Source organism: Bombyx mandarina, chromosome 17 (assembly GCF_030267445.1).
Source record: "Bombyx mandarina strain Sakado chromosome 17, ASM3026744v2".
In the NCBI taxonomy this organism is placed as follows: domain Eukaryota; kingdom Metazoa; phylum Arthropoda; class Insecta; order Lepidoptera; family Bombycidae; genus Bombyx; species Bombyx mandarina.
This window is the reverse complement of record NC_143223.1, coordinates 11968845-11982518: the sequence shown is the minus strand read 5'-3', so window position 1 is coordinate 11982518 and position 13674 is coordinate 11968845. Positions and strand designations below refer to the sequence as shown.

General features: G+C 37.3%; 1 protein-coding gene across 1 annotated transcript in view; it reads right to left on the bottom strand.

The window, feature by feature from the left end:
• Nucleotides 1–13112, bottom strand: part of ckn (CRK like proto-oncogene, adaptor protein) — a 331376-nt gene extending 318264 nt beyond the window's left edge. Inside the window, exon 1 of the mRNA XM_028171398.2 lies at nt 12819–13112. Within this exon, the coding sequence (XP_028027199.2) occupies nt 12819–12834 (16 nt within the window). The 5' untranslated portion in view covers nt 12835–13112. The remainder of the gene's footprint in view (nt 1–12818) is intronic.
• Between the last annotated feature and the right edge of the window lie 562 nt (nt 13113–13674).

The following is a 13674-nucleotide window of genomic DNA, read 5'->3' as shown; positions in this document are numbered from 1 at the left end:
TTAATTAGCACAAACAATGATAGCTATAATGAAATTGTATTAATGTTTTTGTCATCAATAATTGATTGTAATAATCTATATATATAAAAATGAATTGCTGTTCGTTAGTCTCGCTAAAACTCGAGAACGGCTGGACCGATTTCGCTAATTTTGGTCTTGAATTATTTGTGGAAGTCCAGAGAAGGTTTAAAAGGTAAATAAATATGAAAATGCTCGGAATTAAATAAAAATAACAATTTTGTTTTCCCTTTGATGTGTCCTTCGTTGGACGGATTCCTTTTGTTTGTTTTAAGTTTATTTTATACAAAAGTTTAGGTCTTTTATTTATCGATTGAGGCATTCCGAAAATTGCCGGGTCAGCTAGTAAAATATAAAAAAAAGCTAAGTTAAACCCACACGGTATTCCGGTTTAGTTTATTTGTTAGTTCATGTACGTTCCAATATGGTGGGATAACTGTTATAAAATACAATTGAGACTTCGAGGTCACTGAAAACCACATTCAGACTGCAAAAAAAAAATCTTTCTTTCAGCTTGATTTTATCGTCAACCGGAAAAGACTGTACTTACTGGTGATATATCAAGATTTAGATTCATTTTAGGTATTCCATTTTCTAATGTGTTTTGTTAAGTACGAACTATTGTTTGCAAATAAAAAAAACGTGACGAATAAAGGAAAAAATGTACAGAGAAAACGTATTGAGCAGTTTTGTCTTTCCCGAGTCATATAATATGTAGTTAGATGACATACAATTACCTATTTCCTGTATGCACGCCATATTTATTTATTTACACTTCCTTATTTCACTTTCAATGTGTATTTACAATACACAAATGCCAATGTCGATGGTCAATAATATTGTCATGCTCGTGGCCACTCATTCATACCACCAGTAATTAAGCACCTCTTGTGAGTCCGCACGGGTAGGTACCACCACCCTGCCTATTTCTGTCGTGAAGCAGTAATGCGTTTCGGTTTGAAGGATGGGGCAGCCGTTGTAACTATACTTGAGACCTTAGAACTTATATCTCAAGGTGGGTGGCGCTTTTACGCCGTAGATGTCTATGGGCTCCAGTAACCACTTAACACCAGGTGGGCTGTGAGCTCGTCCACCCAACTAAGCAGTAAAAAAAAATTGGTGGAACTGAGTTAATTGCAATAAAAGTTAATAAAAACTATTGTATAATAATTATTGAAACTCTCAATAAGTTATTTACACAAGAACAGTGGTAAACAGACAGTTTCGCTGTGACTGACTCGACTCTGTCCACGTACCGCCTTTTTAAGACTCTGGCGTTACGACGTCTACCCTATATTTTTTTTATATTTATCAAAACAACATATTATTATTCAAATAACTATCGAAACAATGTGTTAATATGTACTTATATAAATAAGTCGTTTTCCATGACATATGCGTATACCCAACATACAACGCACAATCTATACACGTGAAGCAAAAACTTTGTACCCCTTTTTACGAAAATTGCGCGGACGGAGGAGTATAAAACCAACACTTATAGAGAATGTAGAGAAGGACTGCACAATGCTAATTTTTTTTTTAATTATGCATAAAAATACATTAAATAAATAAATAAAACATTAAACACACTACCATGTATTTGACGCACACACACATGCATACCATTTGTTTATTATCAAACTTTTCTTATTGCTTATACTCTGTGGTCAAATTGAGAATAGATTAAATATCGTTTTCCTTTACTAATATTTGTCTAAAGTGTAATCTTGGCGAAGTCTGTGAGTATAGAAGTATAATAGTCTGACAATAGAACCATAATTATGTTGAAACTTTCAATTAATTATAGTCGAATTCCGACTACCGGGGGACCACTATTATATATAAATAACGTATATTCACATATCTTTAAACCAGCAAATGTATCAATTTCATTGCTGCTATTTATTGATTAGTAACAACACTGACAACGGAACTGGTTTTTATTCATACTTTCCTAAATAATTCGTTCATGTAATTCACACTTCCCAGGTCCACCGGGGGCAAGGATAAACGATAACTAGTCAGAATTTATGACGGCTCTGACCTGGAGCCAGAGCCGACGAAAGCTCGAACCGTTCTTTCGTGACTCACGACTCGAAAGTGACAACTTGTGTGTACTGATGTGCACTCAAGTACAATGCAGATCCGGCTTGAAATACATTCGTCATCGGAAGAGACGTTTCCACTTCATTCCCGTATTTGGTTTGTTATATAAAAAAAAATGTCTGGTGCCATTTATTGGTCGCTGCCAGTCGAACTTACCGCCCATCTTACGCATCAGACCGTAGACACATGGATCTTCTCATCCACCAGGAAAGAGTAATAGGGTGATCGATCTAAGAGAAATATTGAGTATACCAATTACGTTCGTTGTCTTAGAACAATTTAGAAATCTTCTCTTGACGTTCCCAAACGAAAACGAATGACAGTTCTTATGATGGAGGCACCGCTCTTCAAGAAGGCTGGTTGGTAAGTGTGATGGAGTCTACGCGCCTTCATCAGCTAGACTCTGTGTTTTGAGATTTTTACTTTTTGACCATTTCGTATAGTTCACAGCACTATCTACCGTATAAAAAACTGTTATGTGTCTATAGCTTTAATATTTATCTATGGCTTTCGTTTGATATAGTTCTTAAAAATTAACCTTCATATAAAAGTTTATACGTAAATGTTTTACTCGTTAATTCAAAATAGAGTTTTTGCGCATAGCAGATTTTCGTTTGACAGCGACGATATACAAATTCGTAAAATTCATATACTAGGTTTCATACTTCAGTGGTAAAATTGAAGTGTCTTGATTTCCCTGAGTGACTTTTACTACATGCATATGAACACGGTACATATACCAAAATATTGTATATCGGAACGGCTGGACCGATTTTGATGGGACTTTCACTGGCAGATAGCTGTAGTAATAAGCTGAGGCTACTTCTATTTGGTGAAAAGCCACGCAGACGAAGTCACGAGCACAGCTAGTTTCAAATAAAATCTCTCTCCAACCAAGTACTATATTTTCCATCGTCATTAATGAACATTTCTATAGTGTGCAATTATACAGAAGGCATAAATTAAACAGTTAATAATGGTATTGTGTGCTCGTATGTACTAATTTAAAAGTGTTATTTTCTTGTCACTAATCCCATTCAAGTTAGCATCAAGTCGTTTAGAAATTCAAAGTATCGGAAATAAAAACAATATTATGTTCCAAGTTCACAGCGGTCATGAGTACCACAAGATCGCTATTGTAGGGTCGACCCCAGAACTGGTAATAGTTTTATGGACATTAAATATGGAAGTATTCACCTTTACAAATGTTCAATATTTTAATTGTAACCTGTTATAGATATCTATGCGATCGTTCTTATGATGAAATCTTACTAAATATTATTTGAACTAAAACGTATTGTTTAGACTCGCATCGAAAGTAGAAGAGGAACTAGATACTTGATAACAGACGATTAATAAAGTTTTTATTAAAAGTACATCTGCGTAACATTTTTCTGATTTCGAGACTATTAATTTGAATCCAAAATCTTAGAGTATACATACAATCCTGAAAATCACAGATCCCAAAGAACACCCCAATCGTAATGTATGTACATTTTAGATTATATCAACTTATTTTAATTGTTTCCTTTTTTTTATTGCTTAGATGTGTGGACGAGCTCACAGCCCACCTGGTGTTAAGTGGTTACTGGAGCCCATAGACATCTACAACGTAAATGCGTCGCCCACCTTGAGATATAAGTTCCAAGGTCTCAACTATAGTTACAACGGCCGCCCCACCCTTCAAACCGAAACGCATTACTGCTTCACGACAGAAATAGGCAGGGTGGTGGTACCTTCCCGTGCGGACTCACAAGAGGTCTTTCAAGTAAACAAAAAAATCATAAGATTGACCTTGAGACTAAAATTAATTATCATCAAAATTAGACGAGCTTGTGGTTCTCTTGCTTTACGTGGACATTGTCTTTTGTCATAAGAGCAATGCGATTTGTTGCGCCAACATATTACATCATAAACCCCATTCAAATTTTGTGACATATAGCGTGTGACGTCATCACAAACAAACCGCAAAAGCATCGCGTCGCATTGTCCTTCTGTACCCAAATGTTTAATATTGCTCTCAAAGCAGGCGCATGCAACATTTGACCCACTCACTTCGCAAATAAAAAGGAAAATCCTGGTATACGACAACAATAAAAAAAAATTGGACAGTCTTTGGCTAAACCCTAAATGGATCTTTACCATTATTGATAGTTCAAAACACGACGCAGTAAAATATTCTCTATTCTTATTACATTGATTTTATCTTGAACACTTTCGATTTCGATTCATAGAAAATGAAATCAGAGACTCGACGTACGGTTTGAAGGATGACCTTTTGTTGCAAATTAGATTATGAGGGACTAAATTCGGGGAACATTCTGTTAATGAAGATTTGAAACAGAATTCGAATGTATAATCTAAAGTTAAATTTTAAAAACGATGACTTTTAAAATTGGAATAAATTATTTTTACTTGTACAAACAAGAAATATGGCAAATTCATTTTCAAATTATTTACATAAAAAAGTAAATAAAACATAAAGTCAAAGGTCAAAATATTTTATCTTTTCCACCACTTCCAAATAAGTGCTTCTGTACTGATAGAATTAACTTAACAAACTCAGCGGTTTACCAGCGGTTGTTGCCATATTAAAAATACTAATTTATTTGAGATTTTTCTTTGACTTTTAGTATTTTACGCCATGCCACGTTGTTGCATCAATCAATTACAGACCTGAGACAGTAAGTATTAATACTGGCATACTCAACTGTCGATGGAATTTTGATAGTAAAACACGTGCTCAAATAATAATGACAGAATATCTAAATATTGCAGCGCTCATTTTGGAAAACTTGTTCAAACATTACTACATATTTGCTTACATTATAATACCTTTCAAAATTATATTGGTATTGAGTGAATTTGGTATTTCTGTTCAACAAAACTGCCACACAAGTAAATAAAGTCTGCTATTTCGTAATATCATATAAATAAATATTGAAACAAATAGTATAAGAGAATTTTGAGGCTAATGAGAGAATTAACTTTACGACATAAAAAGGTACTTTTATTATTTTTCTTTTTTGTTTGTTTTAATAGCTATAGAAAACAGAGCTATGCACTGTATAGTTTTTAATCTGTAGTTTCGCTTTTGCAATGTTTCCCTAAACTTCCGTTGGCGTTTTTAGTAATAAGCTTCGTGTGATAAATCCTTGAATCTTTTATTGATGGTTTTATAAATCGCATGCTTGTGGACAAATCACAACAAAAAGGGATCACTAACCTCGATCAATGCAAAAACTACTTTTTTTCACGTACACCTGTCAGACAATAACTAACTGAACATTTATTCACCATCAAAACTACTTACTATCTTGCGCCTGAAAATATTTCTTTAAAGAGTTTAATTTCCCAGATCAGCAAATCTTATATTTCTCAAATATCAATCTCGTAGAGGGTAAGCGCGCCGTGGGCAGAACACAAGCCAGATGGTCAGATTTAGTAAGGGAAGCACTTAGTGGTAGTCTGTACCGTGCGGTCTATGCCACCTTTTTTTTCCTACTTATGCAGAGAGCCTTGAGAGGCTATTTCGGCGTAACCTTAACTAGTAGGTGCTCACCTGGCTCAAACCTGACGACGTTGCTAACACGAGCCCTAGCAAGAGCCGTGCTTCGCAGAATCTACCACCGGATCGGAAACGGGACCCACTGAGAAGATCCAGCAAGAAACTCAGTGGGCTAACATGCCACTAATGACCAAACACTGTAGAGAAACGTCACATGTGGTCGCGATCCTCGGCAGTGAGGGCACGATATTGTATAGAATAGAAATATCAATCGGCCATCGAGATCCTGTTCTATTTACGTTAACATCTAAAACAAGGATGTCACGTTACTAAGGAATATCTTGCTTAGCTTCCACTTCAGTGCTAACCCAAATCAACTGTTTGTGCAAGTCTGAAGACCCTCGCAAACGAACCCAGCGGAAAAAACACGAAATCCCGTCCCATTTCCAACAGCCACGCTCGAACGCCGAGCACACATTGTTAGGTTGACAGCGAACACTGAACACACGACACACCTCATTGTGAACACGGTAGCGAGATGGCACCAGACAGCCTCGTGACTCACGACCCAACTTTAATCAGCAAAGAAAGTCATACAAAATGCTTATTTATTTGTTCAACATGACCTTTGGGTCAGCAAGCTGGGGCTTCGAAGGCTTTGTTCGATGTGACATTGATTTTCGCCATTAATGATACAATGGGCTTATCGTACGGCCCCATATATTTTATTCCGAGAACTGAGGTCCGCGCAGATTGCTGTTGATGTCAAGAATTAGTTACACAGTTTACAGAAACATGATTTTCGACTTCAATTTCAATGAGCCTCTTTCATTTGTTTTTTATTCTTTAATATTGATTATTGTTACTATTGATTAATAATGTGCTTTATTTTTGTAGGTTTCCAATTCTGTATTCGCTGGTAGATGTTTAATCGAAAAATTATCATTGGTAGTGATTACATTTACGAGTGCCATTATGTGTTACTATTGTTAAAATATCTTTTGCCTTGGCTTTGATTTTCAAATCAATAATCTAACGCAACAAGGAGCCAACGTTAACTCCTTAAAAACTATAACCGGAAATCAGTTTCCCCTCTAATCACTTTATAGGAGAGCAGGTAATATGTTTCGCGGTACGAGATTCTCCCAAAAAGATTCGAACGATAGACAAAAGCACAAAGAGGCCTTTAGGTGAAGGTCGAGATGACGGCAGGAAACGTGTGTGCGGCCAATGCTGTGACGTCACTTCCTGAGCCGATGAACGAGTTACATTATGCTAACGCATTCGTATCGATAACTTGTTGTGTAAACTGGTATTAGAGTGGTTTTAAGCGATCAAACTGGTACTAATTTATATGTTGATTGACGGATGCGCTCTTTAACACAAAGAGCTCGAAATGAATTTGTTAGCACGAGCATTTAACGTTAATGGCGCGGTGTGGTCGAAAATAAATGTAAGCTTTCTTCGTCTTCCACTTATTACTAATAATAAACGTAACTCGTTAACTGTCAACGTGGAAGGCTATAGAGGAAAAGGTAGACCTGAGAAGAAAGGTAGGCAGCGGCTTGGCTCTGCCCCTGGCATTGCTGAAATCCATGGGCGGCGGTAACCACTCACCACCAGGTGGGCCGTATGCTCGTCTGCCTACAAGGGCAACAAAAAAAATAAAAAAAAAATGGACAGATTACGTGAAAGACATGTGTAAGAGGGGAGTGAGCGAAGAAATAGTATGATAGAGGAGTATGGAAGGAGAAAACATGTTGTGTCCAGGGGACTGGGAGAAGGGCAGGAGAATAATGAAACGTACTCGTTGTCTTCAGTATCATTGTGTTGTAGGTAGACACGGTTTACAACCAGAAAAACAAATTATATATTCAGTGATACGTGTCCGCAATTTTGCAGTTTTTTACCGGTTAAAACTATGTACTACATCAACTTTATCTGTATAAAAAGTCATATCGACCTGTTGCTTCCTTAACACATGAAAAAAGCACAGCACGTTGAAAGCATTTCCGTAAAATTTGTGGCACATTTTTTTTAAATTACTTACATAAACATGCATAAATACTGGTGGTAGGTTGTAGGTTATGCGCGAACCTAAGTAAGAGATATCGTCCTATCGACTTTTGTCGCAAATCAATCGTTTGCCCGGTTTGTTTGCAAAAAAAGGTTTGGAATCGCAAATGAAACTCAGTAGTTTTGAGAAGCAAATATTTTAATGTGCTAGTGTACTATTCCGGAAGTTAAGGAGGGAATTAACTCTAACACAAACGGGTAACAACTGTTGCTAAATTAATTGTAGTAAAGTGATTTAAGAGTTTTATGAATACGTAATGTAACGCGCAGGCGATTAGCAAACGCCCCTTGTGTTACTTTGAGACAATAGATCTCTGGTTCAGTTTATTTTGTATTACATTGCTAGCTGTCGATAGCAGTGTCAAAGTCTTCGGGATCGACACGTCTACTATGTCTCCGTTTTCGAGTACACTGCATAACAACAAAATCACTGGATAGGATCATTGAAAACATCAACGGACGCGTCGATAAACACGAGGTGTCAATTTAAATGCAGATGTGTACGGGGCGAACACGGTCCGACTAAGTTTATCGACGTTCATAAACCTGTAAATAGAACGAATGCAGTAAAACCGTGCACCCGGCGACGGCCGCATGCCTGTTTCCAATTTTCACTGCATTGCGATCGATTGAATAACATTGATATCATAGAAGACTCGACTGCACATCGCCTTCGAAGATGATCCGGAAGGTTTGAGGTTGTCGCTGTTTCTTTTTTGCATACATCGACGTGTACGAGAGCTCTTAATGAGCTTCGTTTTATTTTTGTTTGTTTTTTATTGATTAGATGGTTGGACGAGCTCAGAACCCACCTAGTTTAAGTGGTTACTGGAGCCCATAGACATCTACGACGTAAATGCGCCATCCACCTTGAGATATAAGTTCTAAGGTCTCAAGTATAGTTACAACGGCTGCCCCACCCTTCAAACCGAAATGCATTACTGCTTCACGGCAGAAATAGGCAGGGTGGTGGGACTCACAAGAGGTCCTACCACCAGTAATTACGCAAATTATAATTTTGCGGGTTTGATTTTATTACACGATGTTATTGCTTCACCGTGGAAGCCAATCGTGATCATTTGTTGAGTACGTATTTCATTAGAAAAATTGGTACCTACCCGTCTGAGATTCGAACACCGGTGCATCGCTCAACACGAATGCACCGGACGTCTTATCCTTTAGGCCACGACGACTTCAAATTACGGCAGTTCGTTTGGTGAAAAATAGTGGCCGTATCATAAAATTGTATTATGTCTGTCTCCTGCCATTTAGGCCGAAACGCATGGATGCTTCGCGACAGTTGTGTAGTAATAGTAATAAAAGCGTGACATTAGGAGCAGTCGCACGAACAATTCGATAGAAAAAAGGTAATTGGAGAGAGGAAGGTTTTATTATAGTGAATGGTTTTAGAGATGTAGTAGCTGTAGCTAGAGTCATATGTCAGACTGAGAGGTAGACAATTCATGATAATACCCTTAGACCTAACTATGAGACCACCGGTGCAAATAGACAAGCACATGGAAGCCATCATCTTCATTCATGGGAGCGAACTCTCGATCGGATTGGAACATCGACTATTCTAGCCTTAAATATAAAACACACACTACAGCATACGTCAATGGGCATCAGATTAACAATAATTAATTTTCTTAAATTGATAATTGTACCGCAATTGGAGGATTGCGACAACACATTATTTTAGACACAATGTTTCATAGAAATAAATACCTATTAAACCACCTACGAATGCTGAAGTGTAAGCTTGAGAGCTAAAGCTAAGTTTATGTAATGTTCTAACAACAATAAAATAGAATTCGTGCTAAAACGCAAACCCAAAAGTGACGAAAGCGTATTGACAATTACAAAAGAAAACCTTAGATACAGCGTGATTAAATTTCATGGAATTATTTTAATGGACAAAATTGTACAAGGCATGCATGTCTTTTGTCGACTTGAATTATTGCTTCCATAAAACGTTACATTGGCAGTGAATCGTTCGAAAGTAAAGTGGAAATCTTGCGGCAACCCACAATCCAATGTCACATGGCTGGAATGTCGCGTTTTCTAACATCACATCCGGATTTCAAGCAATTACAGCCTATCAATCGATACTATAAGGTAAATATCTACTACATTTTGTGCGATTTTAATGATCCCAGTAAAGTAAACTAATTTGTTCAAGATTTCTCGATCGGATTAAACTATTTAGCTACTTGCATGAAAATCCATATTTTCTACCATTAAAAATTATCAATATTAAATTATTAAGTTTGAATAGGGATATCGTAAATCACTAAATACCTTATTCAGGCCGCTTCGATCGTTTTCAATATCTCAATCTCGACCCCCAAATGAGGCTACAATATTCCAAAGTTCACCGGCACCATATCAAGAGTGCTCCAGATAAATGGATCACGTTACTTGATTAACCGGCGCACATCCCTTCCCCTTATCACCCCTGGGAATATTTAAATGGGCCCCGAATATATCACACCACCCTCCATGAGGTAAATGAGCGGCCAAGTATACTCGTTTACCTACTCTAGATCGAGAATGTAAATGATGCTATCTTCATTAACAGGCAAAATACAATTTTAAAACATTTCGCATTAACATTAAAAATTTTTCGCTGACAAATGTATCAAGTTATAGAAGATACTTTGTTGCGTGTCCGTATTATGTGTTACGATCATTATTCTAGTCACATTTGAATTAGAGCGACAATTTGTGACATACGTGCAGGCTCAATCAACATGGCAATCACGCGCGGCGCCACCACAGTTATTCTAATGCTTAACTATTGAAAATCAGCACTCGCGCCATTTGTCGGCAATCTAAGATCATAGTTATATTAGATTCTTTTAAGATCACAGTTGAGCAGAGTTTGTACCAAATATTAGCATTGAGTCAAATGAATATTGCTAAAACTTTACAGCTGTTTGCTGGTAAGTGGGAAAATTCCTGCGATAGATACGTTCTTAGCCCGTTTTTTTTTCGGTATAAATCTAACTAATATCCATATCTTTTGGCCAAGGTCCGCAAACTCATTCACGAGATCGAGTGGCAAAAAACTAGAGCAATGAACCAAAAGTCACGTAAGATTCCCATCAACTCCCAAAGCACGTATTGGCGTCTAAACTACCGCTCATTGTCAATATTGGAGTACTGTTCCGAGCCACTGGTAAAATCAATAAAAGCATTATCGGTTATTAAACGTATGATTGCTAAGAATTGTTTTACTGTCTAATGAATAACAAATATTGAAATCGTGACAATAGAGGACTATGTGAATCAAGATAAACTTTTCTATAACTTAAAGGATTTAATATGTTGTATCGTGATCAGGTAACGTAACGAACTTTATAAATGAATTCTATGAATACACTCTGATGGTAGGACGTCTTGAGAGTCCGCACGAGTAGGTACCACCACCTTGCCTATTTCTGCCGTGAAGCAGTAATGCGTTTCGGTTTGAAGGGTGGGGCAGCCGTTGTAACTACACTGAGACCTTAGAGCTCATATCTCAAGGTGAATGACGGGATTTACGTTGTAGATGTCTATGGGCTCCGGTAACCACGTAACACCAGATGGGCCGTGAGCTCGTCCACCCACCTAAGCAATAAAAAATAGAAGCTTAGTTAGCTCCATATTGTAGAAAAAAATAAAAATAAAAAAAAAACATCAACGTCATTTCTATTATGATTAAGTTGCCAATCTCGGATGTCTGAGTAATTGGCGTAGCAAGCGAACAGTTGTTCACAAAGTGCAAGGCTACGGAGTGCATCGCCGATAAACCGGAGATGAAAGCGAGCTGTTTATTTGATTTTCTGTCGGTACGTGCGAGCATATTAACCAAGCAACGGGCAATGACCCACGACGCCTACCCGGCCGTTTCTTGAGATCATAAAATTCACGAAGGTTTGATGTTTTCGTTACCACAAGGAAACGTCATCGACGTAACCTAATTATTTTGCCGTTGTTCTTGAAGTTAATTCGCATTTTCATTTGAAAACATTTTCAGACATACAACCTTCTCCGACAAGGACATTTAATGATCAATTAATTGATGGCAATCGCTACCAAATAGATCTCCATTCGAGCGTGTTATTAAAATAAATAGACTTCGTGTAGACTGTCTGTGTAACAATTGAAACAATAAATCCTTCGATCACGTGTACGTTATGATTGTGTAATGGACACAAATTTTTCATTCCACTAAGTTAAAAAAGAAAATATCACTCTGGCTTTGTAAAAATAATGATTAAATCCATTGACTAAAGAATTTGTCGATGTATTCAATCGAGTTGAGAGTTATCTGGGGTTTTTTGAAGGAATCTTCATTTTCACTCTATATTATTTTCAAAAGATAAGATCTCGATGATGTCAAGCACTCTATTTAAAATATCGTTCGTTACAAGACTAGTCCGATTAACATACAAATCACGTACAGAACAACGATCAGCGGTAAAGTTTATCGCTGAAGTTTAACATTTAATTATGCGTCCTGTCTAGATCTGAGACGAAACGGCGCACGCAACCTTTTGTCTAGGCCCAGCGGAGTGTCGGTATCGCAATCGAACGACCTAACAGCCGGCGGCTCATCAAACATTGTTGGATTACGTTTATGGACCATTTGTATGGGATCTGCTACGGTTAATGATTTTTGGGCGCTCCTCTTCTTGGGCAATGCTATTCTGAGATAGTTACTTAATAACTTTTTACTGGGGTGCCGTGTCTTTTGTTAGTTCGTGTCGCTTGCTAGTCACGACTTTTTTCGAACCGACTGCCACCGACTGTGATGTAACAAGTCAAATTAAAAAGTCCAGTAGGAATTCGTTGGAACGTGTTGGCGGTTTCAACTTTTTTTTAAGTCTCAAACTCTTAAAAGAAACTGAAGTGAGTTAAGAAATTAATGTCGGAAACAACAAGCAAGCTTCCAAAAATGTTTACGTTCCAAACATGCAGTATTATCATTTGCGGTTTTTCTCGAGTCCATACTTCATGTGTTCCCTTTTTCTTATCTTTGGCCACCTCTTGATGACATTTTGTTATCTTGTGTTAGTAGGTTACAATCATGCAGAAAAGCTTCTTATGTTTGAATTCTCACCGTTTATTTTCCTCATGCCGGCCCTAGACCTTCACGGCACGGACGAAATCCTGTCTCCAAAGTCAGCAACAACAAAACACACTCGTGAACTTGCACTTTTCATTTATGACACAAGGAACACTTATCGAACTTTTTACGATAGCATAATAATGCAACCTTCATAGATACAAACGTGTAGCACTGCTCTGTTTAGTTGATAAGAAAGAAAACATGAAATGTTTTATCACGAAACGATCTACACCCACGCAAACAAGTTGCGACGCGCGTCAACGCCGCGTGACTGCAGGCGTGTCGGCGTCTGACACTTTGGCGCTGACTGTGGCATAGCTCTGAACTAATAAAAGATTTAAGTGTCAACCGGTAGATGTCACTGTTTTAAATAAATTGAATGTTTACTACACAGGGCCAATAAAACCTAATTAGCAATTGGTCCAAATGTAAACACAAATTGTAAACATGGTACATAAATTGAACGAAACTTAAAGTAATAGTTTAGCTTTTTGTCAACAGCGACTTTTAAACCTTTATGAAAATATATTATCACAGGAATACATTTAAAATAGTTTAAAATATATTAATTATAACTTACCTTGTATTTTAAATCAGTATAGGGGCTCGAAGTACTCCTAGTTAAAGAAATCACATCACAAGAATTGCATTTGTTTCGCAAAATATAAGAAAAGGGCTGTATATAGTTCGCTTTACAGATAAATATGAAACGAAATATGAAGAAACACCGGGCGTCAGCCACTAATTTCATTGAAAAAACGTAATTGCCATGAACTACTCTGACGTATTAAGGGATTTCCGTAAAGCACAGTAATAAGAAGCACGGTCTAAGCACGGACTACGGCGA